Source organism: Bos indicus, chromosome 24 (genome assembly GCF_029378745.1).
Source record: "Bos indicus isolate NIAB-ARS_2022 breed Sahiwal x Tharparkar chromosome 24, NIAB-ARS_B.indTharparkar_mat_pri_1.0, whole genome shotgun sequence".
Lineage (NCBI taxonomy): Eukaryota > Metazoa > Chordata > Mammalia > Artiodactyla > Bovidae > Bos > Bos indicus.
In genome coordinates, this window is record NC_091783.1 from 42,172,851 (window position 1) to 42,200,336 (window position 27,486).

The 27,486-nt window shown below is 45.5% G+C and overlaps 1 protein-coding gene across 2 annotated transcripts in view; it reads left to right on the plus strand.

Annotated features, from left to right (window-relative positions):
- RAB31 (RAB31, member RAS oncogene family) overlaps nucleotides 1-27,486 on the plus strand; it is an 81,952-nt gene that overhangs the window by 33,321 nt on the left and 21,145 nt on the right. The window contains exons 3-5 of one of the 2 annotated variants that reach the window (XM_070778950.1): nucleotides 1,644-1,725; nucleotides 15,682-15,753; nucleotides 16,649-16,755. In XM_070778950.1, coding sequence (XP_070635051.1) covers nucleotides 1,644-1,725; nucleotides 15,682-15,753; nucleotides 16,649-16,755 — 261 coding nt within the window. The remainder of the gene's footprint in view (nucleotides 1-1,643; nucleotides 1,726-15,681; nucleotides 15,754-16,648; nucleotides 16,756-27,486) is intronic. The other variant, XM_070778951.1, reaches the window with a different exon arrangement.

The following is a 27,486-nucleotide window of genomic DNA, read 5'->3' on the forward strand; positions in this document are numbered from 1 at the left end:
ATAAAGTACTAATATTGCTTTTATAATGAGAAAAGTCATCAAGAGATTTTGATTTTTGGAGTATATTTGCTCTGACGAATAAGCTGGGACGTACAGTTTAAGAACTCTTAAAGAAATGAAATGTCATGCGGCAGATGTGATTTTGATCATGTTAGGTTATATCACTTAGAAAAATGCTTAGAATTTCCATCTAGTGCAATTGCGTGTTAATAATAATCTGACTATTCACTGTGGTGTTCAGTACATTGTGGGGACAGTCATGGGACCTACAGGGACGAATATCTTCCTCCCTGGAACTTCTGTGGTCTGCCCTTATAGTCTCAGGGAAGAGTAGAAATTGAGGAAATCTTACCAGGCTGAGCACTGAGTGGTGGCAGGGCTGGCTCTTGCTGGACTGTGAGGGCCCTTGGGGTCCGTGAGAGTGAGGGAAGACATCCTGATGCTTACCCCTGCAAACTCCAGTCTGCATCCTGAGAAGAACAAGAGGAGGACACCTTTATTGTCCCTAGAAAGTAAATTTGGTTCAGTGATCATATCTGACATATAGTCTAAATTTTCATTTTGCCAATTTCATTTGTTCTCAAAACTTTGGAGTACTTTTCCCACTAATCCAGGGTCCAGTCAAGTTCCATACAGTGCATTTGGTGGGTTTGTCTCTTTCCTCTCTCTTAATCTAGATTCTAAAACAACCCCCCCCCACCCCACCCCCGGTCTTTGGTTTTGTTCACTTTTCAGGACATTGACTTGCTCCAAGCATTTGGGCCCATCATCTGTTAGAATGTTGCCTATTCCAGATTTACTGGATTGCATCCTCACGATTAAATTCACACTAAACATTTTTTGGCAGGAACTCTGCACAGGTGAACAGGTGATGCGTGCACTGACCACACCACGTCAGGAGGCTCCTTGTGCCTGCTTCTCGCACAGTCAGAGGCTTGTGTTGTTTAATGAATGGGAAACTTTATCACACAGGAAAAAAAAAAAACTAAGGCTACTCAACATTCCTTGTGTTAGACTTTTACATCTTTTCTGAGCACTGAGAAAAAGCTTAAGAGGAACTATGCAAAAAAAAAGTATCAAGTGTTTCATTATCTACTGAGAGTTTCAAATCCTCCCTTTTTCATGGAGAAAACAAGTATTTGTTCATCTACCCATCTTTATCCCTGCATTTGCACAAGCAGGATGAGGGTGAGACACAGTATTCTAAAGGTTGCTGTCAGTGCTGGGGTCAAAGAGCAGGGAGTATGCACCACTGTTTACACCTCTGCAAGGCCCACACTCTCATGTGCCTGGATACAGCTGCTGTTTTCACTCTTAATTGTGGTGATGATACATTTTTAAAATCTTAAGTTTTTTTTCCCCTGATTTCAAGCATCTAATGTCTTAGGACTGTTGAAGATAAGTGTTTTGAAACACAGTGTTCTGAATACACTTTTTGCCTCCCCCCGCCCAAGTCCCTTGTTGGACTAACAGAAGAGGCGGGATTTCTTCTTTGGGGTGACAGGTCCCCTTTCCTCTCCATGGACCCTAGAGGAGAGCCTATGGGGTCCTGCCAAGGCCCCGCCATCACCTGTTGGAAACAGAGTCTTCGTGAAGGTCGCGGGGGTGATCGGTAATGTGCCAATGTTGCTTCTCTTTTTCAGGGCGTCTTTTATGACCAAAACTGTGCCTTGTGGAAATGAACTTCACAAGTTCCTCATCTGGGACACTGCTGGTCAGGAACGGGTAAGGACACGCTGCTGCTGGCTTCCTGGGGAAACGCTGCCAAACAGCACTGGTTTCTTTGTATCTGGCAAGACTTGGTGACTAGTGATAGAAACCCAGCTTCAAATGAGTTAAGCACAAAAGGAAACACGCTCTTTAGGCATGAGGAACGGGAAGGGGCTGAATCCCATCCCTGCCAATGTGCCTGTCAAAGCTGCACGACTCTATTCCATTTTCTTTGCTTGCTGACCTTGAAACTGACTTCTTTTTAGGCTGACCCCCTGGCTCAGCAACCCCAAAAATAGAGCAGCTCTTCCCAGGCAGGAGGCTCCTCCTCTACCTGGTCTGAGCTGTGTGCTCAGGGGATGTGGCGCCCCTGCTGGCGGGGCCAGGGAGTGCACTTGCCCCAGGAGGTGGCTGTGCTCAGTTCCACCCGAGCTCCATGGCCTGGGAGCTGGACAGGCTTTGTTTCCTGAAGTCTGGGTTCCCATCCTGGGAAACGAGGGAATGGGTCCTGGGTTACCAGGAATAATGGATGATGGCTGTCTTATTCCTGTTGTTGTTCAGAGCCTAAGTTGTGTCCCGCTCTTTGTGATCCCCCCTGCACTGCAGCATTCCAGGCTTCCCTGTCCTTCACTATCTCCTCGCATCTCTTATTCCTAATTCTTTTTAGTTCCTGAAAATGTTTATGGAGAAGATAACTCCAGAAGCTCCATCTCTAGATTTTAAAAGGTGAAACAATAGATACCCACAGACTGTCTCGAGCAGGGGAGCAGGGAATGTAATAACTAGGGCATATGTTATCAGAGTTGAGAGGAGTGGCCTTGATGGGTGAACACAGGGCTCACCAGTACCTTCTCTTAACCAATCAAAACTGGCCCCAGAGCTGGTTATCGCAGAGTAAGACAGGTTGAACTTGCCCTGGTCTGTTCCCAGCTCAGATGTTGCCGTCTCTTCCCACCCCACTTAGAATGTTAGCACTTCCTCACTCCCCACCCCAGCTCGCTCCCTTTTGCTCCACAGCCCTTGCTATGTGTGTTCAGGTGCTCAGGTGTGTCCCCTGGACACAACTTTGCGACCCCATAGACTCCTCTGTCAGTCTCCTCTGTCCATGGGATTTCCCAGACAAGCATCCTGAAGTGGGTTGCCATTTCCTTCTCCAGAGGATCTTCCCAATCCAGGGACTGAACCCATGCCTCCTGCATTGGGAGGCGAGTTCTTTAACCACTGCGCTACCAGGGAAGCCCACAGCCTTCACCAACCTCTAATATGCCCCTCAGTTCGCTCGTCGATTCTGTCAACCGTCTCCCTCTCACAGGAGAATCCAGGACTCAGGATAATCCATCGTTTTCATTATCAGCTCCTCACACACCAAGTGTGTGTTTATACGAATTTCATTTTCTATAAATCCCCTCTTAAAATGAACATTCCAGTGTTTGTAGATGAAGCTGTCTCAGAGGTTTCCTTTCCTTTAATGAGGACGAATCTTCTGGCGTCAAATGCTACCCTTGTTAGAACATCTGCTACTTCGCTGTGGAATCGAGAACTCAGATTAGCACACAGGAAGCTGCTACCTGGGGCCCCTCTTTCTCTCTGACCATGGGCCATACCCACTCCCAAAGTTAGGGGGCTGGAGTCCAAGGGAAGTGATAGTGTAGGGGTCTCTTCTCTATGTCCCTGTGTGTTCTCTGTAGCGATCAGCTAGATTTCTGTTTTTGGAGTTGGGGGTTGTTCCTTAAGCAAAGAGGTTTTCTTCTTCCCCATGTTACTTTTGCTCATGAAATAGTTGCTTATGCAGCTGCTTTTTAAAAACTAATTTTATTTACTTGTTTCTGGCTGTGCGGTGTTCCTTGCTGCGCGCAGGGGCTTTTCTCTAGTTGCAGTGAGCAGGGGCACTCTCTAGTTGTGGCGCAGTGGCATCTTATTGCAGTGGCTTCTTGCTGCAGCTCCTAGGCTCTGGAGCACAGGCTCTGTAGTTATGGCCCACAGGCTTAGTTGCTCTGCGGCATGTGGGATCTTCCCGGACCAGGGATCGTAGCTGTGTCTCCTGCATTGGCAGGCAGATTCTTTACCACTGAGCCACCAGGGAAGCCCCTGCAGCAGCTCTTCCAGAGTGTCGTAAGTCTGTTTTACACGGAGAGGCAGCGTTGCGGCTCTTTCTGGCACTGCATGTCCTCTAGGCTGTGCCCCGGTCTTGTGCTCAGTGCTTACTGCGTGCTTACTACACTAATGCGTGTAGCCCACTCACGGCGCTCAGCTGGGACTGTCTTGATCGCCATCCACAGGGGAGGTCACCCCGGCTCAGAGAGGTTGAGTAACCTGGTCAAGACCACACAGCCAAGAAGGTATAAAGCAGAACTCTGAATCGAGCAGTCTGGGTCCTGGGATTGATAGTTCTGTATTGATGGGAAAAAAGCACACAAAACCGCACAATTAAAATGATCCAAAATCCCACGGCCCAGGTATTATTTCTATTGTTGACATTAGGTGGCCATTCTCCAGATAGCTGACTGTGTGTGTGTGGGATAATTTCTTATCAATAGGATCCTGATTCTTTATAACCTGCTGTTTTCACTTGTGTTGAAGTGTCCCTAAAGGGAGATTTCTGTGTGATTGAAGCAGGGTTCTTGACATTGACTTACCTAGTCTAATAGTCATGAGATCAATTACTTTGGGTGAAATTTGACTCTAACGTGACTATCAGAGTTTGGAGTCTGGCCCACTTAGCATCTCAAAGCAAAAGCACCGTAACATTTCTTTCATAGGCCTGTATTTTTAATTATTCTAATTGCTTTTCTAAAATGTATCTCTCAGGTTGTAGATACCTGTGACTATATCACTGTGTCTATAATTTGAAAAGCATAAGCCTCATATTAGGGCTTCTTCTTGTACTCCAGGGAAGGGCGCTTGGGTTTGGGTGGTCATTTCAGGCGAATCCAGGTTTGTGGAGCTTGAGTGGACAGAGTCCGCCTGACCTCGTGGTCATGGATCCCTCTGGCGTGCTCCCCCCAGGCTGACCTTGCCTCGTCCCCCCATGCAGCCTGCTCTCGCTCCAGTGATGGCAATTTTTCAGTCGTTTTGGCAGCTTCATGCTGGACTTAATCGTGCTTGTAATGACGTTGCCTCATGTTTGAGCTAAAAATAAACTCCCTGCTGTTGCTGGTGCAGATTGCAATTGGTTCTCTCATTAATCTCTGGAGTCCAGTGCATTTTATTTTCCCTCCTTATCGTTGTAGAAATCTACTGCTGTTCTCCTTAGTTTTTACAATGCTAAACCCAGTCTCTTTGGATTTATGAGTTGACCGTATCGAGACAGATTTAACTGCTCAGCGCGGTGCTTTGCATGTGACGACTCCTCAAAACTGGACCGTGTCTGAGTCTGCCTGGCACACATAGCTCTCCTGTCAATGTCCTACTTACTGTGGTGCTGAGTCTACACTAGATGTGGCACAGATTTGTACTCTCCAAGGATGACTTTTCCCTCTGAGCACTAAAGATGTAAAAGGATCCTGGTCTCCTGTTCTTGTAGAAGAGTGCATTCACTCTTTTTTGTTTGTTGTAAATTTTATTGAAGTGTAGTTGGTTTACAATGTCGTGTTAATTTCTGCTGTATAGCAAAGTGGCTCAGTTATACACACACACATATGTATTCTTTCCATATTCTTTTCCATTATGGTTTATCATAGGATATTGAATATAGTTCCCTGTGCTGTAGAGTAGGACCTTGTTTATCCATCCTGTGTGAAATAGCTTGCATCTGCTAATCCCAGACTCCCAGTCCATCGTCCGTCTTCAGCCCTCTGTCCCTCTTGGTAACTACAAGTCTGTGCTCTGTGTCTGTGAGTCTGTTTCATAAATAAGCTTATTGGTGTCATGTTTTAGATTTCACATATAAGTGATATCATGTGATATTTGTCTTTCTCTGTCTGACTTACTTCACTTAGTATAATAATCTCTAGGTTCATCCACATAGCTGTTGTTTCATTCTTTTTTATGTCTGAGTAATATCCCACAGTTTGTAAGTACCGCATTTTCTTTATCTGTTCCTCTGTTGATGGACACTTAGGTTGTTACCACGTCTTGGCTGTTGTGAATAGTGATGCTATGAACATAGGGGTGCATGTATCTTTTCCAACTAGCATTTCTTCTGTGTATAAGAGTGCATTCATTCTTGAGATGTTGTCTTTTGCTTTTAGTTCAGCCCTGTATGATGGGCATCCTCCAGTTCTTTCAGTGGCAAATGGTAATCCATCAAGTGCCTCTGTAAAAAAAAAAAATGGTTAAAAAAGTGTAACCATTTCCAGTTGATTGCTGAATCCAGTTTGTTAAAAGCTTACTGTCTTTGAGATTCGTGCATTGACTGGGGGGTTGTTTCGAGAGAAGAGGGCCCTGTCGGAGCTCGGAGGCGGCTCCTGGGGTGTTCACCCTGTCCTGTTCGCAGGGGTTGTCCTGTTGATTTCTGCTTCATGCTGATGGGTGAGGAGGGGCAGTGGTAGGTCAGCAGAGCCTCTAGCAGGATGCTCTCAGGGACTGGAGCTCAGAGAGAGCCCTGGGGAGAGAAGGGAATTTATCTGCCGAGCTTTGTCTTCCCAGCTCCCATTGTTAGGATTTGTGAGGGGAAATGAGACTTCTGTGCCAGGGTGTCAACTCATTCCTTCCTTCTGAGTTTCCTCTGATTTCCTCTTTTGTTCTTTCATTTCAACTGGGGACCAATGTATCCTCATTGCTACTGAATATTACAATGTGAAATGAAGCTTTACCTTTCTAGATGTATACTTCCAAATCTTTCTGTGCCTGCTTTAAAACACAATGACAATCCATAGAATAACTCCATTAAAAATGTCAGCATCCAGGAAAAATGTCAGACTTCCTTTTCCTGATGCGATCCATCAGAGCAGCATTATTTTAAGAATGTAACCTGGAAAAAAAATGAACATCATCTTATTGTTTTGTTTCATTTGGTTAGAGTCATCGTTGTAGTTGTCCGTCTTTCCTAGTTGGCTTGTTGTTTAGTTGCTAAGTCGTGTCCTACTCTTTGTGACCCCATGGACTATAGCCCGCCAGGCTCCTCTGTCCATGGGATTCTCCAGGCAAGAATACTGGAGTGGTAGCTATTCTCTTCTCTCAGGGATCTTCCCCACTCAGGGACAGAACCTGAGTCTCCTGCATTGCTGAGATGCGGGTTCTTTACTGCTGAGCCACCTGGCAAGCCCGCTCATTTCCCTTCTTGGGCTCAGCTCCTCCCATCTCCCATAACTTGGAAGCTTACATAACGGAATCACAGATGCTAGGGTGCAGCTGAGAAAGCCGTGGCCTCAATATTGGGTCAGAATGAGTCCTTGGGAAGGAAAAGAGAATCGAAGACAGCAAGTTCAAGGTCAAGTTCAGGCTCTTTCCAAACATCAAAAGAAACTTCTGCTCCCTTTCCTTCTTTCTTAGGGCCCTGGAGTTCGTGGTCAGGAAAATGGTTCACTATTCATAGGCTGTGGCTAAAGTCAGAGGAAAGTTTGACCTTCAGGCCTCCTTGAAGAAAGAGGCCTCTTACAGTCTCTGAAAGAGCTGATCTTTGTTTTCTCCCCAACTCGCCCTACAGCCCCTGGAGAGAGAGGCCAGCTCCCAGCTCCCAGCACCGAGCCTACACTCTCAGCGCTGCTGGAGGGCGGGGGGCTTCACCCTTGGCCCCTCCTCACAGACTTCCATGGAGGGGGGTCTGCCTTCAGTGGGAGGAGGTGGGGTCCATGCAACGCCCCTTCTTAGAGAACAGGGCTTCCACAGTGTGGACTGAGGCCTCACTTAGGGAACTATGCCCTCCCTCCATCCCCCCACCCACAAGAAGGCTCTCAGAAAGGAAAAGTGGGTGAAGGTTGTGTGTGAAGCTGATGGCTCAGAGGCCTGCAGATGTGCTATTAAATGAGAGCAGCGGCTGTTGATGGGGCCTGGGAGCCTCAAGAGTCACTTTTTAGTGAAAAGTCACCCAGAGGGGCAGAGATCCGGCGACAGAAACCGAGGAGAAGAGTGTGACAGTGGTGTTTGGGCTGGAGCAGAACCAGCTGCTCACTGACCTGGCTCCCAGGGTTTGTTCTGTGCGGGGGTGTTAGCATCATTTAGGAAAATAAGATTTTACGTGCAGAATTGTCCTGCTGGGTGTCAGAATGTTGCCGACGGGAGAGAAAGAGGAAAGACACGTCCGTGTACTGAAAAAATAAATCCAGTAAGTCCTTCAGGAAACACTGAAAAGTCTCTGCCCTCGGTGGGTGGGATGGGAATGCTGGGAAGGGGGAGGGGACGGGGAATGGGGACTCAGGAGCAGTGGTGGGGTGGGGGGTCTCAACCCTGAGCTGGCCTGAAGGGACCCAGCCCCTTCCTCCGGCATCCTCCCCACCAGGACAGACCCTCGGCTCCCCAGAGAGCATCTCCCCCTCCTGGGGACTGATGTGGCTCCTCTGGATGAAGACTCTTGGCTCCTAGGGCTTTTTCTGTTTGTCTTTAGTCTGGGATGTGATGCCATTAAGTCTTCCCAGGTGGCACTAGTGGTAAAGAACCCACCTGCCTATGCAGGAGACTTAAGAGATGTGGGTTCAATCCGTGGGTCATGAAGATCCCCTGGAGGAGGGCATGGCAACCCACTCTACTATTCTTGCCTGGAGAATCCCATGCACAGAGGAGCCAAGTGGGCTACAGTCCATAGGGTTGGACACGACTGAAGCGACTTAGCATGCATCCACATGATGCCATAAGTGACTTCTCATTGTGAGGCAGGGTCTGCACCTCTTGGCTAAAGGCCAGTCTCCTCCTGTGACTCTCAGGGGACCTAGGGCAGAGAGCCCAGGTGGTGGGGCCGGAGGCAGGACTTTGGGGCCCGGCTGGGGTTGTGCTTGTTAAGAACCTGAGATGCCCTTTACCTGGTCGGCCTCTCTCCTCCCCTGCTTTCCCTCTTTTCCTTTTACACAGCTGATTTCATACCCCTGGTTAAAATACAAGCAATAAATGTCGTTCCTGACAAGGAAGTTAGACACACAGACTTTGTGTAGCGTGGAAAAGCATGTCTGTGAGCCCCTGCATGTCCTGTTATGGGGACAAAGGTGTGTCCTCTGAGCGGGAACTTTATCTTCAGAGCGGCCCTGAAGGAGCCACCTCCTCCGTCCACTCTGAGGAGAGTGAGCGCTTCTGAAGGACAGGGGTTTGTCGGCGTCTTCACCGTCTCTGTTTCCCGTGGCTGTTGTAATGCACATGTAGTGCCTTCTAACAACCTGGGTTCACAGCCTCCCAGGTCTGGACTGTGGGCCGGCAGGTTCATATTTGGAGGCTCTGAGAAGAGTCGGCCCACAGTCTTTGCCTTGTGGCCCATACATCCATCTTCAAAGCAGAGCATCTTCAAGCTTCTCTGATTCCCCCGCCTCCCTCTTCCATCGGAGAGGACGCATGTGGAAGACCCTGTGTGATGCCACTGCCCCAACCTGGTAGCCCGGCATAACCTCCCTTCCCAGGACCAGCTGCCCACCTCCGGCCGCCCTGTGCTGTAAGAGGTCACAGGTCCAAGGATGAAGCTGTGGACATCTTGGAGGACTATTGTCCTACCTGCTGACCCTCTGTCTCCATCGCTTAGAATGGCCCTGTCATGTACCAGATGTCCAGTAGATGGGTGTTGAATGAATGAGTAAAGTTAGTGCCAGCCCATATCTTCATTACACCTCTGAAAGTGATGCTTCATTTCAGAGAAGAAACTGAATCGTGGAAAAAGAGTGGAATTTGGGGTCAGAAGACCTACATTTAAGGACTTTTAAGAGCTGTGTGTCTGTGGGCAGTTTGCTTAATCATCCTGAGCCTTGGTTTTCTCATCTGTACAATGGGACACCCCCCCCACCACCACCACCATCTAGCCTGCCCATCCACACAGGGTTATTGGCTCTTTCATTGCTGAAAGTTTGTTGAGTTCCTGCTCCTGCCCAAACAGGGGTTTACAGAAGGTTCTGGGTGGATTCGGTAGCTGAGAAAAGGTGTGAATGGAGGAGGGGCAAGCTCTGTGGATGTGATTCCTGAATGCTGAGGAAATCCTTTGGCATTGGCACTTTGAAAGAAAAAAGAAAGTAAAGGGGGAAAAAAATCCCTTTTCATTGCAAACATAGTGTATACAGTTAACATTTTAAAAGAGTTCTTTCAGGAACCGTGAAAACAAGTGATGGATTTGCCTGTAATGGCATTATTCAGAAACAGCCATTTTGATAGGTTTTTCTATTCAACTTTATTTATTACTGGGTTTTTAGGACATCTGAGTAGGCATATTAAATAGGCCTTTCTGCTTTCTGTGGAGAGAGAGGGTCTGTGTAAAACTCAGAAACCTTCTTCTGAATGGCACAGAAGGTACATTCAGTGATGGTTTTTCCATTCAGCCTCTGCCAGCTGGGAATGTCGGGAATGTCAGGAATGCCCTTCCCCCTCTTCCCCCTTTGTTTGAATCCTGAGGGACCTCAGGACATGTTCTGGCTTCTGCCCTAGACTGCCCACTGCCCTGGCATTCTGGGGGAGGCTGAGGATTTCTGCTTGTGTGCTGCCCCCACCCCCAGGACAGAGTGGCACGGGCCCCCGGACTATGAAAGCATCACACAGGGACCAGCGCTCTCTGAGATCCTCAGACAACTGAGCCCTGCAGCTCGTGGGCCTGATGCCAATGCCCTCGGCTGGGGCGACTCTCACCCGGGAGGCAGAGCCCAGCTGGGGTTGGTCCTTTTTAGGAAACTTCATGTATTTTCCATCACTGCTCCTTCTTGACATGCAGAACATTGCTTCTACGGAATTTATGATGCCACAAACCCATGTTAAGGAATTCTGCCTAAAGTCGACTGGGTGGTCTAAAGGACTGGGTTTCCTGGAATGGTTCTTTCCACTGTGTGCTGACTGTGCGTGTGTGCACACAGAACACTGTGGAATGGGATGAAGGGAGCTTTGTGTTGCAGGTGAGGCAAGAGCGGGGCGAGAGTTCCATCCAGAGTCTGTCTGACCTTGACCATGAGTCCTCACAGAGCTGGGAAAACCTTAGCTGTCACCACCCACCCCTGCCTACCCCAACCCAGACTGGTACTGAGCCAGATGCAGGTCAGCACCCTGTCTTGAGTCGAGATCTCTTCACCCTGTGCCCCTAAAGTGGGTTCTCAGGACACTCACTAGGTCCCTAGATGTTAAGAAATATTGCTTGAAAAAAGGTAGAAAATAAAGAATTCTGAGTGAAAGCAAAATAAATAAGTTTCTTTATTATAGAAAATTTCAGAGCCTTTCATGTACCAATAATACTTTGTGAACTCCAGGGAAGCATTATAATATGTTGTTCAGTTGCTAAGTTGTGTCCGACTCTTTGCAACCTCGTGGACTGCAGCATGCCAGGCTTCCCTGTCCTCCACTGTCTCCCGGAATTTGCTCAGACTCATGTCCATTGAGTCGGTGATGCCATCCAACTATCTCATCCTCTGTTGTCCTTCTCCTGCCTCAGTCTTTCCCAGCATCAGGGTCTTTTCCAATGAATCAGCTCTTCACATCAGGTGGCCAAAGAATTGAAGCTTCAGCTTTACCATCAGTCCTTCCAATGAATATTCATGGTTGGTTTCCTTTAGGATTGACTGGTTTGATCTCCTTGCTGTCCAAGGGACTCTCAAGAATCTTCTCCAACACATGGTTCAAAAGTTTTAGTATGTAGCAGTTCCTGAAACTTATTTGGCCAAGAAACCTTTCTCTCCAAAAAGCACTTCAAGGGCACAGTGTTCTGCAGGACACTCCCCTTGGGAAATACTGAGCCGTCTTGATTTCTATGCCATTTAATATTTTTCAGAAACTTGAGTTTAATTGCTGCCCAGTATTCCAGCTATTAAACCAACCAATTATGGTTTCTTTGAGGCCACCTCTGATCATCCCCTTCAGAAGTGAAACTGTTGAGTCACAGTGTACGAATGTTTCAAGACTTTTTTTTAATTTTAATTTTACTGGAGTTGATTTACAATGTAGTCTTAGTTTTAGGTGTATTGCAACATGATTCAGTTATACATATATTCTTTCGTTTTTAGATTCATTTCTCATGTAGTTTACTTATCACAGAATGCTGAGTACTGTTTCCTGTGCTATACAGTAGGTCCTTGTTGGTTATCTACTTTATATATAGTAGTGTGCATGTGTTTATCCCAAGCTTCTGATTTATCCCTCTCCCTCACATTTGCTCTTTGGTAACTGTAAGTTTGTTATCAATATCTATAAGTCTGTTTTTTAAGTAAGTTCATTTGTATCTTTTTAAAAAATTAGATTCCACATATAAATGATATCATATGGATTTGTCTTTCTGTGTCTGACTTACTTCACTCAGTATGATAATCTCTGGGTCCATCCATGTTGCTACAAATGGTATTATTTTGTTCTTTTTGTAATAGCTGAATAATATTCCATTGTGTGCCCCAGGGATCGAACCTTCGTCCCTTAGTCTCCTGCATTGGCTGGTGGATTCTTTACCACTAGTGCCACTCGGGAAGCCCATATATATACCACATCTTCTGGATCCATTCCTCTGCCAGTGGAGTGTAGGTAAGCCTTTGTAAATACATTGTCCAGATGCTTTCCAGAAAGGTCATGCCCATGTATCCCTCTGGTGGTTGCTGGAAGTGGGTGGCACTTTGCACCTGTGAAAGCTGAGGGTCTAAGACGCTCAGAGGAGGGCAATCCCTTGCCCTCACCCTGTAGACATCCGGCAGTTACAACACAGTCACACACATAAACGGACATAAACAGTCATTTCTTTTGAGCGAACACATTTGTCTGTTCTCGGCGCCCTGTGCTTCTTCGAAACGATTAAATGTCACCTGAGAGTTATCTGAACTCTTTAATGTGGCATTCTAGATATAGTTAGGGAGGAAGGGATTTCGAATTGACCTCTATTGCGCTGATTTTCAAATAACCTTTCAAGGTGAGTTGTTTTGATAAGTTTTGTCAACCTCCTGTGATTGCGCACTTGGTTTCTAGAAGAATCTTTTACTCAAGTGTTTCATCAGTCTTAATTCCGACCTCATGGAAATGGAATGATGTCATGTTGAATACTGAGGCTGTTTGTGGTGCCTTTGTTTTATATTTGTGGGGGAAGCATACACATTGTAGGCGAGATGTGATTTATCTTTCTGTCCTCCACAAACATCCTTTGGTCAATGCGTTATTGGGTTTTAGAACTGAGACTCGAACTTTAGCTCATTTAAAACCCCCAAGTCCCCGGCAATAAAGTTGAAGTGGCTTCACCCCCGGATTTATTTCAAAATGCTTCCATTTGGAGGAAGGAAACAGCAAGTAATGCATTATATAGAAAGCTCTAATCAATAATTCATGAGACCTGTAGACCACTGACTGTTCCACATTCACTCCATGGCATTACTGCTGAGAACAATTTTAGAAGATCCACAGTTTGTGTCTGAGTTCGCGAGTGTCTCGATTTTCGAGATGTACATTTGGTACTGCCTCTCCTACTTCAAGTGTTTAAGTGGACTTTTCTTAGATGGAGGCTGTTTTGGAAAAATGGGCATTTTATGTAATTGGGCTGCAGGGACACTTTATTCCTTTCCATTAGCAAAGCAGGAATGTCTAGCAAATACATGGCCTTTTCCTCCGTTATGGCAGGGATTCTGATTTTGGTTTCTGCATCTGGAGTGGGTTGCCAAAAAATGGACTAAAAATAGATGTTTGAGGGCTGACAAGGACAGCCCAGAGCTGGGTAGTCAGTGCTGATGGAAAGCTCTGTCCTCAGTGAGTCATGGTCAGTGGCCAGGGCCCTCCTGCTGGGAACTCCTGTGTCCATCCTGAGCTCCGTGTAACATGTGCCCCCTTCTGAAAACCACACGGGTGCAGGGCAGCTTCTCATGGAGTGGAGACTCGCCCGAGGGCCAGAGGCTGGGACAGGGGCCTGGTGAGGCCGTGCTAACATCCTGCAGTAGAGGGGAACCTCGGGAGTGGACATGGCGTCCAGTTTCCAGATAGGATCATTTCAACTTGGCCAGTGTTGGTTCAGTGAAAAGCATTGCTCAGGAAGTAAACAAATGATGGTTTTATTGTTTGCTGGGAAAATGTCTGTCCTTCCTCCCCTCCCTGCTCCCCCCAACCCCGACTCTCTAGCAAATATGGCTGCTTTTATTTTTATTATTTTAAATTTGATTTTTATTTCATATTGGAGATTTACAGCGTTATGTTACTTTCAGGTGTACAGCAAAGTGATTTTTATACATATATATAAATCCATATAAGAGACATGGGTTTGATCCCTGGGTTCGGAAGATCCCCTGGAGTAGGAGATGGTTCTTGCTGGAAAATCCCTTGGACAGAGGAGCCTGGCAGACTATGATCCACAGGGTCGCAAAGAGTCGGACATGACTGAAGCGACTTAGCAAGCACATATCCCTCTGAATCTACTGTTTTATATATAGTAGTGTGTATATGGGGCTTCCCAGGTGGCACCAGTGGTAAAGAATCCATCTGCCAATGCAGGAGACACAAGAGATGTGGGTTGGGAAAAACCCCTGGAGGAGGAAATGGTGACCCACTCCAGTATTCTTGCCTGGAGGATCACATAGATTCATCATAAGCTACACATAAGTTTAATCACATAAGCTACAGTCCATAGGGTCACAAAGAGTCAGACATGACTGAAGCAACTTAGCCTGTGTGCATGGTGTATATATGTTAATCCAAAACTCCTGACTTATTCCTCCTAGCTTTCCTCTTTGGTAACCGTAAGTTTGTTTTCTATGTCAGTGAGTCAGTTTATGTTTTGTAAAGAAGTTCATTTGTGTTGTTTTTTTTAGATTCCACATATAAGTGACATCATAAGATACTTGTCTTTGTCTGACTTTCCGTAAGCAGTTCTTTTTATTTTTTCTCCTTTAAATATTTATTTATTCATTTACTTGGCTGCGCTGGGTCTTAGTAGTAGGTTACAGGATTTTCGTTGTGGTGTGCTGGGCCCCTTGTTGCGGCATGCGGGATGTAGTTCCCTGACCAGGGCTCGAATCCGGGCCCCCTGAATTGGGACTGTGAAGTCTTAGCCACTGGACCACCAGGGAGTTCCCTCGGAAGTCACATCTTTAAATACATTCTTGTGGATGAGTAAGTGCTTCCCTCCCCAAAGCCACACCAACTCCAGTTATGATGACTTTTTAATACTTAATAAATTAATAGTCCATCATTGCTTTTGTTTTCATTTCTTCTATTATCATTGGACATGTTTAAAAATATTTATTGGCAATTTATAACTCTTCCTCTGTGATTCATCTATCTATATCCTCTGTTCATTTTTCTATTGAGCTGTTATCTTTTTCTCATTGTCTTTCAAAACCCCTCTGTGAAGTATTCTTCAGATATATTCAAATATGTTTAAAAGTATATTCTTCAAAATAGACATAAAATCTGTGTGTGTCCCCGCGATATGTATCCATCCTACCTGGGGATAAGTGGTTCTTGGGGGTCAGTGGTTCTGACCAGCGATGATTGCTCTGTTCACGTTTAGAGCAAAGCTCATCTCTCTCACCGTTTGTTGAGAATTTGTAGGAATTGCCCAGCCCCGAGGGCAGAGGCCGAGGTGCCCCAGCTGAGGTGTTCCTCCCTAGAGGCTGGCCCCAGATTGTGTGATCTGTGTCCTTAGTAGACATCTTATTGTTGTATCATCCTAATGAGATTGTCCTGGTCCATCATATAAGATAAACAAAGAGCAGTAAAGAAAAGAAAATTCCTAGGATAGCCACACTGATAATAACATTTATTTTTGGCCAGGCCCAAGAGTGAGTTTCACGGTCTGTAAATCACAAGGGTATGAGCTGTGGTGGAGGAAAATGTATTATCTGAGTCCTGGGGAAGTCCTGCGGGGGAATCCAGGGATCCTGTGGGGCTGATGTAGAATGATAATGTTATGGTCATGTGGGATTGTATAAACATGCTTACCTTGGCCTAAAACTGTCCCTTGTTCCTCAGTTTCACTCCCTGGCCCCCATGTACTATCGCGGATCTGCGGCGGCTGTCATAGTGTACGACATTACCAAGCAGGTAGGAGCCCCCTTTAGAACGCGGGTGCCATTTATGGCCTCTCTCTGTTCTGGAAAGACCAAAGCAGGGACTTCACTGCCTGAGTCCTGCCTGGAGCCTGGGATGAGGTTGCATAGTACGGTGCAACAGTGGTTGCTGGGAATGAACACTAAATGCTGAGTTTATCTCGTCTATACGTAGCAAGTGGAGAAAGAGTTGGGAACCCACACAGGTATTCTTACCTGGAGAATCCCATGGACAGAAGAGCCTGGTGGGCCACAGTCTATAGGGTCTCAAAGAGTCAGACACAACTGAACGACTAAACAACAACAACATGTAGCAAAGCCTTTCAAATCTATTTGCTAAATTAAACAACAGTCATCATTCATTTTTAAAATTGATTCTCTGTTCGTAGGGCTAAGGTCATGCCTGCTAATACTGTTCTCCAGAATGTTCAGTTTTTTTAAGAAAAGGAAAAGTATTTTTCAGTTTTGCATCTTTGGTTATTGTTGTTGTTTAGTCACTAAGTCATGTCCAACTCTTTTGTGGAAAAAAAAAGATATATATATATATATATATCTGTTTTTTCTTTTCTGATAAATCATGAACAACATTGTTCAGCCCTGTAGCTTCATCTTATTCATGTTAAGGCAGGGCTTTAATTTAAAATTAATGTTATTTGTAGAAGGAAATTACTAACATGATTATCTTCATCAAGTTTATGTTTTACATAAACCTTTTATAGCCTATGTGAGTAAAACTTAGCTAATACTAAATTTTGTGCCAAGATTGAGGTAGTGTGTTCATCTGTATGTGTGTGCCCCCTGAAAATATTTTTCTTCAGTGGATTATATTGGGTTTGTATTTCTGTGTGGTTGAGGGGTCTTTCCCAAGGTTGACTACACTTTTGGTTTAGGATTCATTTCATACCTTGAAGAAGTGGGTGAAAGAGCTGAAGGAACACGGTCCGGAAAACATCGTGATGGCCATCGCCGGGAACAAGTGCGATCTCTCGGACATCAGGTGAGAGGAATTGAAAAGATGTGTGTGGGGCTCATGTTCTCCACCTTGAATGTCTGTGCTTGAAACGCTGTCATACCCACGTGGTTAAGTCTGTTCTGTCATCATTTAACCCATGTCATCCACTTGTGGTCATCAAGGTGTTATTCAAGCAGAGTCGAGTTGAGGGGAAATAATTGGGAAATGCAAATATGAGGGAGCACTCACTCATGAATATTACCATCAAGTCTCCTGTACAGAGCACAGTTACACTCCTGACTCTACATGTCTTTGGGCTAAATGGTTTCCTTATTTTTTTTAATAATATATTTATTTTACTTGGCCTCACCAAGAGGCTTGCAGGATCTTAGTTCCCCAACCAGGGATGGAACCTGGGCCTGGCAGTGGAAGCTCGGGGTCCTAAGCTGTGGACCACCAGGGAATTGCCTTATTGTTGTTTATTGTTACCTTTCCTGTTGTTTTTGTCATTGTTACCACCATTACCATTTTCATATGGGAAGGAGTGTTAGAATTCTTCACATTTTCCATAACGTCCTGTTCGTTTTCTTTCCAGACTTTAATTTAAAGGATGTGGCTGGGTCAGTATGAGCTCACTGTTTTGTTCCAAGATCTGAATTTGGTGCCTCATGTGTGAACACTTGGGCTTCCCCCAGAGAGAGTGGAGTGTCTGCCTTGGCTGTTTCTGGGCAGTCATTGTGAGCAAAGAGCAGTTAGGAAAATAGGACCCTAAAGCGTGTGTGTATGTATGTACGTATATACACATGTTTTTTCTTTTCTGAAAAATCATGAACAACATTGTTTCAGTCCTGTAGCTTCATCTTACTCATGTTAAGTCAAGGCTGTAGTTTAAAATTAACATTATTTGGATATTGAACTTCTGCTGGAGGAAGGTTTGTAGGAACCCAAATTACGTGGACGAGAGCTGTGATGGTGGCTTTATCTAGTCTGATAAGCAAACTATTTTTTACTAAATAAAACTGAAATAAAAAAGGAAACGGTGAATTTGCATTGTCTCCCTTCCCTGGTTAATTTAATTCTCAGCAATGCGAGTACTTGATTTCCGTAAAGACCACAACCCACACTTCAGGTTTTGCTAATCCAAACATGATGAAACCAAAGCGTGATGAATATTGAAAACAGACCTTGTGGAAACCCTGAAGGTAGTCTCTGCCAGGTTGCTCTGTTTCTTTGGGATTTCAAAAGCTTTATATCACATTGCATCAGGTTGGTTTGTAATCACACCTGTAACCACCACTTAATTGTTTGTTTTTCAGGGTACAAATCTTTAACTCTCTAGACTTAGTTTAGGGCTCTGCCTTCTTTACTGTAATCCTGAGACAGCCTGATCATCTAGAATTCCCAGCTGAATGGCCTTCACTTCTGTTGTTGGAAGGAGGTGGGGTGGGCAGATGGAGGTGGGCTCTGCTGAGAGAAAGCCTCTGCTGTCAGCCGACACCACGGATTGTGGTAAAGGTGTGACTTTCAGTGAACTAAGCCTTGAAGATCGTGGGAACACTGGTGGGTGACAGTTTAAGCAGAAAATGATTTAAACGTGAATGGAATTAGGACTCTTGATTACAGGGAATTGAAACCCAATTGAAATTAATTTCAGGAAAGAGTGGAATTTGTTGCAAGATACTCATGGCTCAGAAAGTAAAGAATCCACCTGCAATGCAGGAGACTCGGATTGGATCCCTTGGTCGGGAAGATCCCCTGGAGGAGGACAGGGCAATCGGATCCAGTATTCTTGTCTGTAGAATTCCATGGAGAGAGGAGCTTGGTGGGTTATAGTCCATGGGGTCGCAGACAGTTGGACATGACTAAGTGACTAACACTTTCAGTTTTCACTGGTATCCACATGGTGAAAAAACAGAGGTGCCTTTAGCTCTGGTATTTGGTTTGTTCCATTTTTGGTCTCTTGAAAGATCCTGGCCTGACACTGTGTTTCTAAATTGCCGTAGAAGGATTGCCCCACATCATGACACAGCATTTGTGGCCGAGGAAGAGGATGTGATTGGTACGTGATTTACATGAATATAAAACTCTGGAAGACAGTTGGGCAATTTCTTTTAAAACCAAGCATGAAATTATTGTGTGTTTAGCAATCACACTCTTGGGGCATTTATCCCAGAGCAATGAAAATGTGGGTTCACAGAAAACTGGCACATGAGTGTTCATAGAAGCCTTGTTAGAGGCAGAATCAGTCCGGCTGTCCTTCAGTGGACACAGCAGGCATGTCACACTGTGGAATACTACTCAGCAATGTAAAGAAACAGAACAGATGCAAGCCACCTGGACGAACCTGCAGGGAAATACAGCTGAGTAAGTAAAGCCAGTACCAAGGGTTTCATGGTGTATGATTCTACTTGTATAATGTTTGGGGAGTGAAGCCATTTTTGAAACAGAGAGGGATTAGTGGTTATGGTCAGGATGATGTGTAGGGGGCCGGGGGAGGAAGGGCAGCAGGGACATCCTTGTGATGCTAGAACTGTCACCTCTCTGTGGGGGAGGGGGTGGCACACAAACCCACATGGGTGATAAAACTAAGTAGAACTTAATTCACACAGAGGAGCACCAGTAAAACCAGGGGAATCTGAATGAGATGGAGTGTGGGTGTCAGGATTCTGGATGATATTATAGTTTTGCAAAATGGTGCCATTTGGGAAAACAGGGCAACGTGTACAAGGACTCTCGGTATTATTTCTTGTAACTCTGTGTGAATCCACAGCTACTCCAGTAAAAATTTCAGTTCACAAAAACTGGATTTAGATTAAAAAAAAAAAAAGTAAATCTTAGGCAGTGGTGTGTGTGTGGATATATATATGTGCACATACATGCATGCATATTATATATGTTGTATACGATGAACTAAAGCTTTGTAAACAGACTGAGCCAAAGAATGAATTTAACCACTCCCTGTGCCCCCCCACCCCCCCCACCCCCACATGCTGTACAAAAGAACAACAGGGGAACTATATAAAAACTCCCATTTAGGAAAACCTGGAGGGGGAAGCCTGGTGGACTGGTCCTTGCCCCAAGGATAAACTTTCTCCCTCTAGACATAAATAGTCTGGTAAGTGATAGGCCTGTGAACCTCATGGGCACCTGCTGTTGATTTCTGTCCATGGCAGTAGAGTTGAGTTCTTGGTCAGCCAGTCCAGCTGCTCCGGATTCCGCCTGCTGGTACGACTTTTCTGGGGCATTAGCCAAGTATCTACACTCAATACCTTATTTAGAGCTTGACCTTCTTTTACTTTAATCAAGTACTTGGCTTCTTCTGTAATTGCCAGAGACTACAGTTTGGTTTTCACTGGGAGTTGGAGAAGGAGCGTATATAGATTGGGATGTATGTGTGTGTGTGTAGGGGGAACCAGGCTCACCTAACAGACTTTGGTTGGTTGTGTAAGCCTCTTAATCCTTGTGCCGAGCTATGCCTGGCATAGTTTGAAAGTGCCCTGGAATTGAAATGGGATTAACTCCCTGACTCGACTCAGCCCACTGGAGGCACTATGGGAAGTACAAGGAAAGAAAAGCAAGTGCCTCCTTAGACCGCTTGCCTTTGTTTGGGGAGCCAAGGGGGCCACAGGGTGGGAGAGCGAGAAGGTGCCTAGTGAGCGATAAAAACTGTGTTAATAAAGTTCCGCGTTCGGGTGCAGGGAGGACAAACGGATTCAGGAACAGGAAAGCCCACAGTCACGGAGGTGATGGGGAAGGCTTGTGGATACCACGTGTCACACATTGGGCTGTTCAGGAGGAGCTGGGTAGGAGGCGACTCCTGGAAGGGAAGACAGTGGACAGAGGCATGCATGAGGGAGGGCCTTTGACAGGTCTACGCTTGGGAATGGGGAGAAGATGATGGGTGGTACGTGGACAGTCTGTAAACAGCTTACAAGTGTGTGGAGTGTCTGGGTTGATGTGCGTGGCCGGGGTGGTGATCCCCTGGGGTCCTGCCGCCTGCTTGTGTCTCTCATACCCGGGGCTCCATCGTCCATCAGTCATGACTCTGTCTTCTCCTGAGCCTCTGTGGCCACAGCTTCTTCTCAACGTAGAGCTTCGTGGAGTCACCAATAACTAAAGCTGGGGAGCCTAGCTGCCAGCCTCAGGGCAGGCATGGGGGCCACTAAGGTTCCTGCAGCTTCCCGTGTAACAGCCAGACCGAGGGCCTGGGCTGACGCCCGGATGGTGCAGGCTCGGCCCCGCTGTGCAACTGCCCGAAACACACACCAGCCCCATCAGAAGTCACCAGGCACCAGTGGTTTCAAGTTTGGGGAGAAAGTCAAGGGCTTTAACAGATGAGAAATATATTTGGAAATACATATTTTTGACTAAGAATACACAAATTGCTTTCACTTCTTACATTTGACTTTAAAGCTCATTCCAGTCTTCACAGTGGGCCAAAAATGGTCTAAGTGTTTCTTTAAAATTATACAGACCAAATAATTGAACTTTAGATGTTGGGTGACAAAAATCCAATTTATTCCAAATACCAAAAAGCACAAAAGCCAGTGAATGTCAAAAACCACTCCTGTACAAGATGTGGAAATATGCTGGAAGTTTTAAAACCCACCCAGGGAATTCCCTGGCAGTCCATTAGTTAAGACTGAATTTTCACTGCCCTGAGTTCAATCCCTGGTCGAGGAACTAAGATCCCACAAGCCTCAAGGTGCAGTATAAACCAACAAGTAAAGGTCTGTCTAGTCAAGGCTATGGTTTTTCCTGTGGTCATGTATGGATGTAAGAGTTGGACTATAAAGAAAGCTGAGCGCCGAAGAATTGATGCTTTTGAACTGTGGTGCTGGAGAAGACTCTTGAGAGTCCCTTGGACTGCAAGGAGATCCAACCAGTCCATCCTAAAGGAGATCAGTCCTGGGTGTTCATTGGAAGGACTGATGTTGAAGCTGAAACTCCAATACTTTGGTCACCTGATGCAAAGAGCTGACTCATTGGAAAAGACCCTGCTGCTGGGAAAGATTGAAGGCAGGACGAGAAAGGGATGACAGAGGATGAGATGGCTGGATGGCATCACCAACTCGATGGACGTGAGTCTGAGTGAACTCCGGGAGTTGGTGATGGACAGGGAGGCCTGGTGTGCTGCAATTCACGGGGTCGCAAGGAGTCGGACATGACTGAGCGACTGAACTGAACTGAAATGAGTGAATGAAATCAACACACCCAGCATTTTCCTCATGTGAGATAAGGAGGTGTAGAGTCTGCCCTGTTACAGTGTGTGCTCTGAGCCCTGAGGTGCATGATTTTCTGTGCTATGGGGGCTGAGCCTGCATCTCTCATCCAAGCAGGAGGAAGGAATTGGTGATTGTCCTCCCCAGACAATGATCTGGGATTGCTTTCCATTTCAGTTATAAAGTAGTCTATAAAGACGGTTGGATGGCATCACCAACTCAATGGACATGAGTTTGAACAAACTCCAGGAGATAGTGAAGGACATGGAAGCCTGGTGTGCTGCAGTCCCTGGGGTTGCAGAGTCCAACACGACTTAGAGACTGAACAACAGCAACAACTTAATGAAGAGTCTATAAAACATTTATGTGTATCTTAAAGAATCATATGAATTTTAAAGAACAAAATGAACAGCTCTGAACCTGCGAGTGCGCCTCCCTCTCCAATCACATCCCCTTCCCTCCCCGCACAGGTCTCTGCTGCTGACTTCTGCGATAGCCATGATTTTTTCCTTCGTACTTTGCCACCCATGTTTGCCTTTCTAAACAATAGGCTCAGGCTTGCCTGCTTTTGAACTTTGCACAAATGAAATAACCTATGTGTCTTAGATGATGTCTTGTCTCTCACCCTGGGAGATTCCTGACGAAAGTTAACTGTACTTTGCCTGTTTCCAGCACACGGTTCTATTTGAACTGAGTGTAACACAGCTTGTCTCCCCATCCTGCAGTGGTGGGTATTTGCGTGATTTCTGGCTTGTTGTTACTACGAACAGTGCTTCTTGAGTATTCTTGCACATTTCTTCGTGCCAAGTGTAAGCATTCCTCTAGGCTCGAGTGTGTGAGAGTCTAATTGCTGAGTCATGAGCTCAGTTTTACCAAGGTGACACCAGGGTTCTCCAAAGGGGACACAGGCTGTGCAGGAGACACCCAGTGCTTTCTGCCCTTAGTGCTGTAGGACGCCAGGGCGAGGAGAGACAGCTGATAAGAATTTCAGTTTGCTTTTCCCCAGTTACCAGCCAAGTCGGCACATTTTTATTAATTGGCCATTGAGATTTCTCCTTGTGTGAAGAGCCTGCTCATTCTTTTCTATTGGGATGTTTACCTTAATCTTACTTATTCATAGCATGTGGTGGCTCAGTGGTAAAGAATCCACCCACCAATCAGAAAACATGGGTTCCATTCCTGGGTTGGGAAAATCCCCTGGAGAAAGGACTGGCAACCCACTTCAGTTTTCTTGTCTGGAGAATCCCATGGACAGAGGAGCCTGGGGGGCTACAGTCCATGGAGTCGCAAAGAGTTGGACACGAGTGAGTGGCTGAACAACATTTGTCTATCTATCTATCTGTTATCTATCTTTGATAGTATATGCTGAAATATCTTCTTCAAATTTATGTCTTATATTTTCACTGTCTTTATATTTTTACATCATCAGACATCTATAATTCCTGCCTAAGAGAATTAATCAATTTTTTTTCTTTATACCTTTTTAGGCATGGAGGGTAGAGGGAGGATGAGTCATTTAAGAAATCTTTCCACACCCCTAAGATCAAGAAGATATTCCCTGTGTTGATTATCTTTGAAAAGCTTTGCAGTTTTGTTTTCCTGTCTGTCCTTAAGTCACTTGGCCTCGATTTTGTATACACTGCCTCGGTTCTCCTATGTAGATGGCCATGTGTCTCTGCACTGCTGGTTGTAAAGTCCGTTCTCTCCCATCTGCAGTCTCTCCATCTCAGTCCTATGTCACGTGCCCTGGTGCATAGGTCTGTTTCTAGGGCTCTCAGTTCTGTTTCACCAGCCTGCTTAGTCACCGTCACACCTATACTCCTCTGATTTAATTATCACAGCCTTATCATGAGTCTTGATAAATGGTCTTAGACCTCTGATATGGCCCAGAATCTCTGTAACTGATACTTGTAGGCCGCAGAGAAGGTTTCATGAGAGTGTATGGTGTGTCTGTGGATTTGTATGTTCTGGTCTATTGGAGATTAGGAGAGAGTTGGGGCCCAAATCTCCATGTGTGTATTGGGGAGTGTTTATTTTTATAGCTAATTTTAAACTTAGTAGTCTGTGTGTGTTCAGTTGTGTCTGACTCTTTGCCACCCTCTGGACTGTATCCCGCCAGGCTCCCCCATCCATGGAATTCTCCAGGCAAGAATACTGGAGTGGGTTGCAATTAACTTGTCTTCAGGGGATCTTCCTGATCCAAGGATCAAACCCTGGTCTGCCCGTTGCAGGCAGATTCTTTACCATCTGAGTCACCAGCTCAGTTCAGTTCAGTTCAGTCGCTCAGTCATGTCCAACTCTTTGCGACCCCATGAATCGCAGCACGCCAGGCCTCCCTGTCCATCACCAACTCCCAGAGTTCACTCAGACTCACGTCCATCGAGTCGGTGATGCCATCCACCCATCTCAGCCTCTGTCATCCCCTTCTCCTCCTGCCCCCAATCCCTCCCAGCATCAGGGTCTTTTCCAATGAGTCAACTCTTCGCATGAGGTGGCCAAAGTACTGGAGTTTCAGCTTCAGCATCATTCCTTCCAAGGAAATCCCAGGGCTGATCTCCTTCAGAATGGACTGGTTGGATCTCCTTGCAGTCCAAGGGATTCTCAAGAGTCTTCTCCAACACCACAGTTCAAAAACGTCAATTCTTTGGTGTTTAGCTTTCTTCACAGTCCAACTCTCACATCCATACATGACCACAGGAAAAACCATAGCCTTGACTAGATGAACCTTTGTTGGCAAAGTAATGTCTCTGCTTTTGAATATGCTATCTAGGTTGGTCATAACTTTCCTTCCAAGGAGTAAGCGTCTTTTAATTCCATGCTGCAGTCACCATCTGCAGTGATTTTGGAGCCCAGAAAAATACAGTCTGACACTGTTTCTACTGTTTCCCTATCTATTTCCCATGAAGTGATGGGACCGGATGCCATGATCTTCGTTTTCTGAATGTTGAGCTTTAAGCCAACTTTTTCACTCTCCACTTTCACTTTCATCAAGAGGCTTTTGAGTTCCTCTTCACTTTCTGCCATAAGGGTGGTGTCATCTGCATATCTGAGGTTATTGATATTTCTCCCGGCAATCTTGATTCCAGCTTGTGTTTCTTCCAGTCCAGTGTTTCTCATGATGTACTCTGCATATAACTTAAATAAGCAGAGTGACAATATACAGCCTTGACATACTCCTTTTCCTATTTGGAACCAGTCTGTTGTTCCATGTCCAGTTCTAACTGTTGCTTCCTGACCTGCATACAAATTTCTCAAGAGGCAGATCAGGTGGTCTGGTATTCCCATCTCTTTCAGAATTTTCCACAGTTTATTGTGATCCACACAGTCAAAGGCTTTGGCATAGTCAAGAAAGCAGAAATAGATGTTTTTCTGGAACTCTCTTGCTTTTTCCATGATCCAGCAGATGTTGGCAATTTGATCTCTGATTCCTCTGCCTTTTCTAAAACCAGCTTGAACATCTGGAAGTTCATGGTTCACGTGTTGCTGAAGCCTGGTTTGGAGAATTTTGAGCATTACTTTACTAGCATGTGAGATGAGTGCAATTGTGCGGTAGTTTGAGCATTCTTTGGCATTGCCTTTCTTTGGGATTGGAATGAAAACTGACCTTTTCCAGTCCTGTGGCCACAGCTGAGTTTTCCAAATTTTCTGGCATATTGAGTGCAGCACTTTCACAGCATCACCTTTCAGGATTTGGAATAGTTCAACTGGAATTCCATCACCTCCACTAGCTTTGTTTGTAGTGATGCTTTCTAAGGCCCACTTGACTTCACATTCCAGGATGTCTGGCTCTAGGTCAGTGATCACACCATCGTGATTATCTGGGTCATGAAGATCTTTTTTGTACAGTTCTTCCTTGTATTCTTGCCAGCTTTTCTTAATATCTTCTGTTTCTGTTAGGTCCATACCATTTCTGTCCTTTTCGAGCCCATCTTTGCAGGGAAGCCTAAATAAACTTTATTTTAGAATAGTCTTATATTCATAGAAAAGTTGAAAAGTTAGTATGCAGTTCTCACATATCCCACATCTAGTTTTCCCTATGTAAAAAAAAAAAAAATTTGTTTATTTATGACTGCACTGGACCTCCTTGCTGCATGCAGACTTTCTCTAGTTGTAGAGAGCAGGGGTTACTCTCTAGGCGCGGTGCAAGGGCTTCTCAATGCAGTGGCTTCTCTTGTAGCGTATCACAGACTCAGTAGTTGTGGCACAGGGGCTTAGTTGCCCCACAGCATGTGGGATCTTCCCAGACCAGGGCTCAAACCAGTGTCCCCTGCATTGGCAGGTGGATTCTTATCCACTGTGCCACCAGGGAAGCCCCATTTCCCCTACTTTTTTTTTTTTTTTTGTTAATCTTTTTAAGCTCTAGGGATGTCATGCCTTATAGAGATGTGTCTTTGTTTGTCTGGGATCCTTGTGTTGGATGGTCTAATGTGATATAAGCCAGATTATAACAGTGTGATTTAGAGTAAAGTGAAAGAAGAGTGAAGTTGCTCAGTCGTATCAGACTCTTTGCAACCCCATGGACCGTAGCCTATGAGGTTCCTCCATCCATGGGATTTTCCAGGCAAGAGTACTGGAGTGGGTTGCCATTTCCTTCTCCAGCATTTCCCCTACTTTTAACACCTTACAATGATTACTGTGGTACATTTGTCCAAACTGAGCAATCTATCAGTTCAGTTCAGTCACTCAGTCATGTCCGGCTCTGTGACCCCATGGACCACAGCATGCCAGGCCTCCCTGTCCATCACCAACTCCCGGAGTTTACCCAAACTCATGTCCATTGAGTTGGTGATGCCATCCAGCCATCTCATCCTCTGTCATCCCCTTCTGCTCCTGCCTTCAATCTTTCCCAGCATCAGAGTCTTTTCAGATCAGTCAGCTCCTCTCATCAGATGGCCAAAGTATTGGAGTTTCAGCTTCAACATCAGTCCTTCCAATGAACACTCAGGACTGATCTCCTTTAGGATGGACTGGTTGGATCTCCTTGCAGTCCAAGGGACTCTCAAGAGTCTTCTCCAACACCACAGTTCAAAAGCATCAATTCTTCAGCATTCAGCTTTCTTTATAGTCTAATTCTCACATCCATACTTGACTACCAGAAAAACCATAGGCTTGACTAGACGGACCTTTGTTGGCAAAGTAATGTCTCTGCTTTTCAATATGCTGTCTAGGTTGGTCATAACTTTCCTTCCAAGGAGCAAGGGTCTTTTAATTTCATGGCTGCAGTCACCATCTGCAGTGTGATTTTAGAGCCTCCCAAAATAAAGTCTGTTTATTTTTTACTGTTTCCACTATTTCCCCATCTATTTGCCATGAAGTGATGGGACTGGATGCCATGATCTTTGTTTTCTGAATGTTGGGCTTTAAGCCAACTTTTTCACTCTCCTCTTTCGCTTTCATCAAGAGGCTCTTTAGTACTTCTTCACTTTCTGCCATAAAGGTTGTGTCATCTGCATATCTGAGGTTATTGATATTTCTCCCGGCAATCTTGATTCCAGCTTGTGCTTCTTCCAGTCCAGCATTTCTCATGATGTACTCTGCATATAAGTTAAATAAG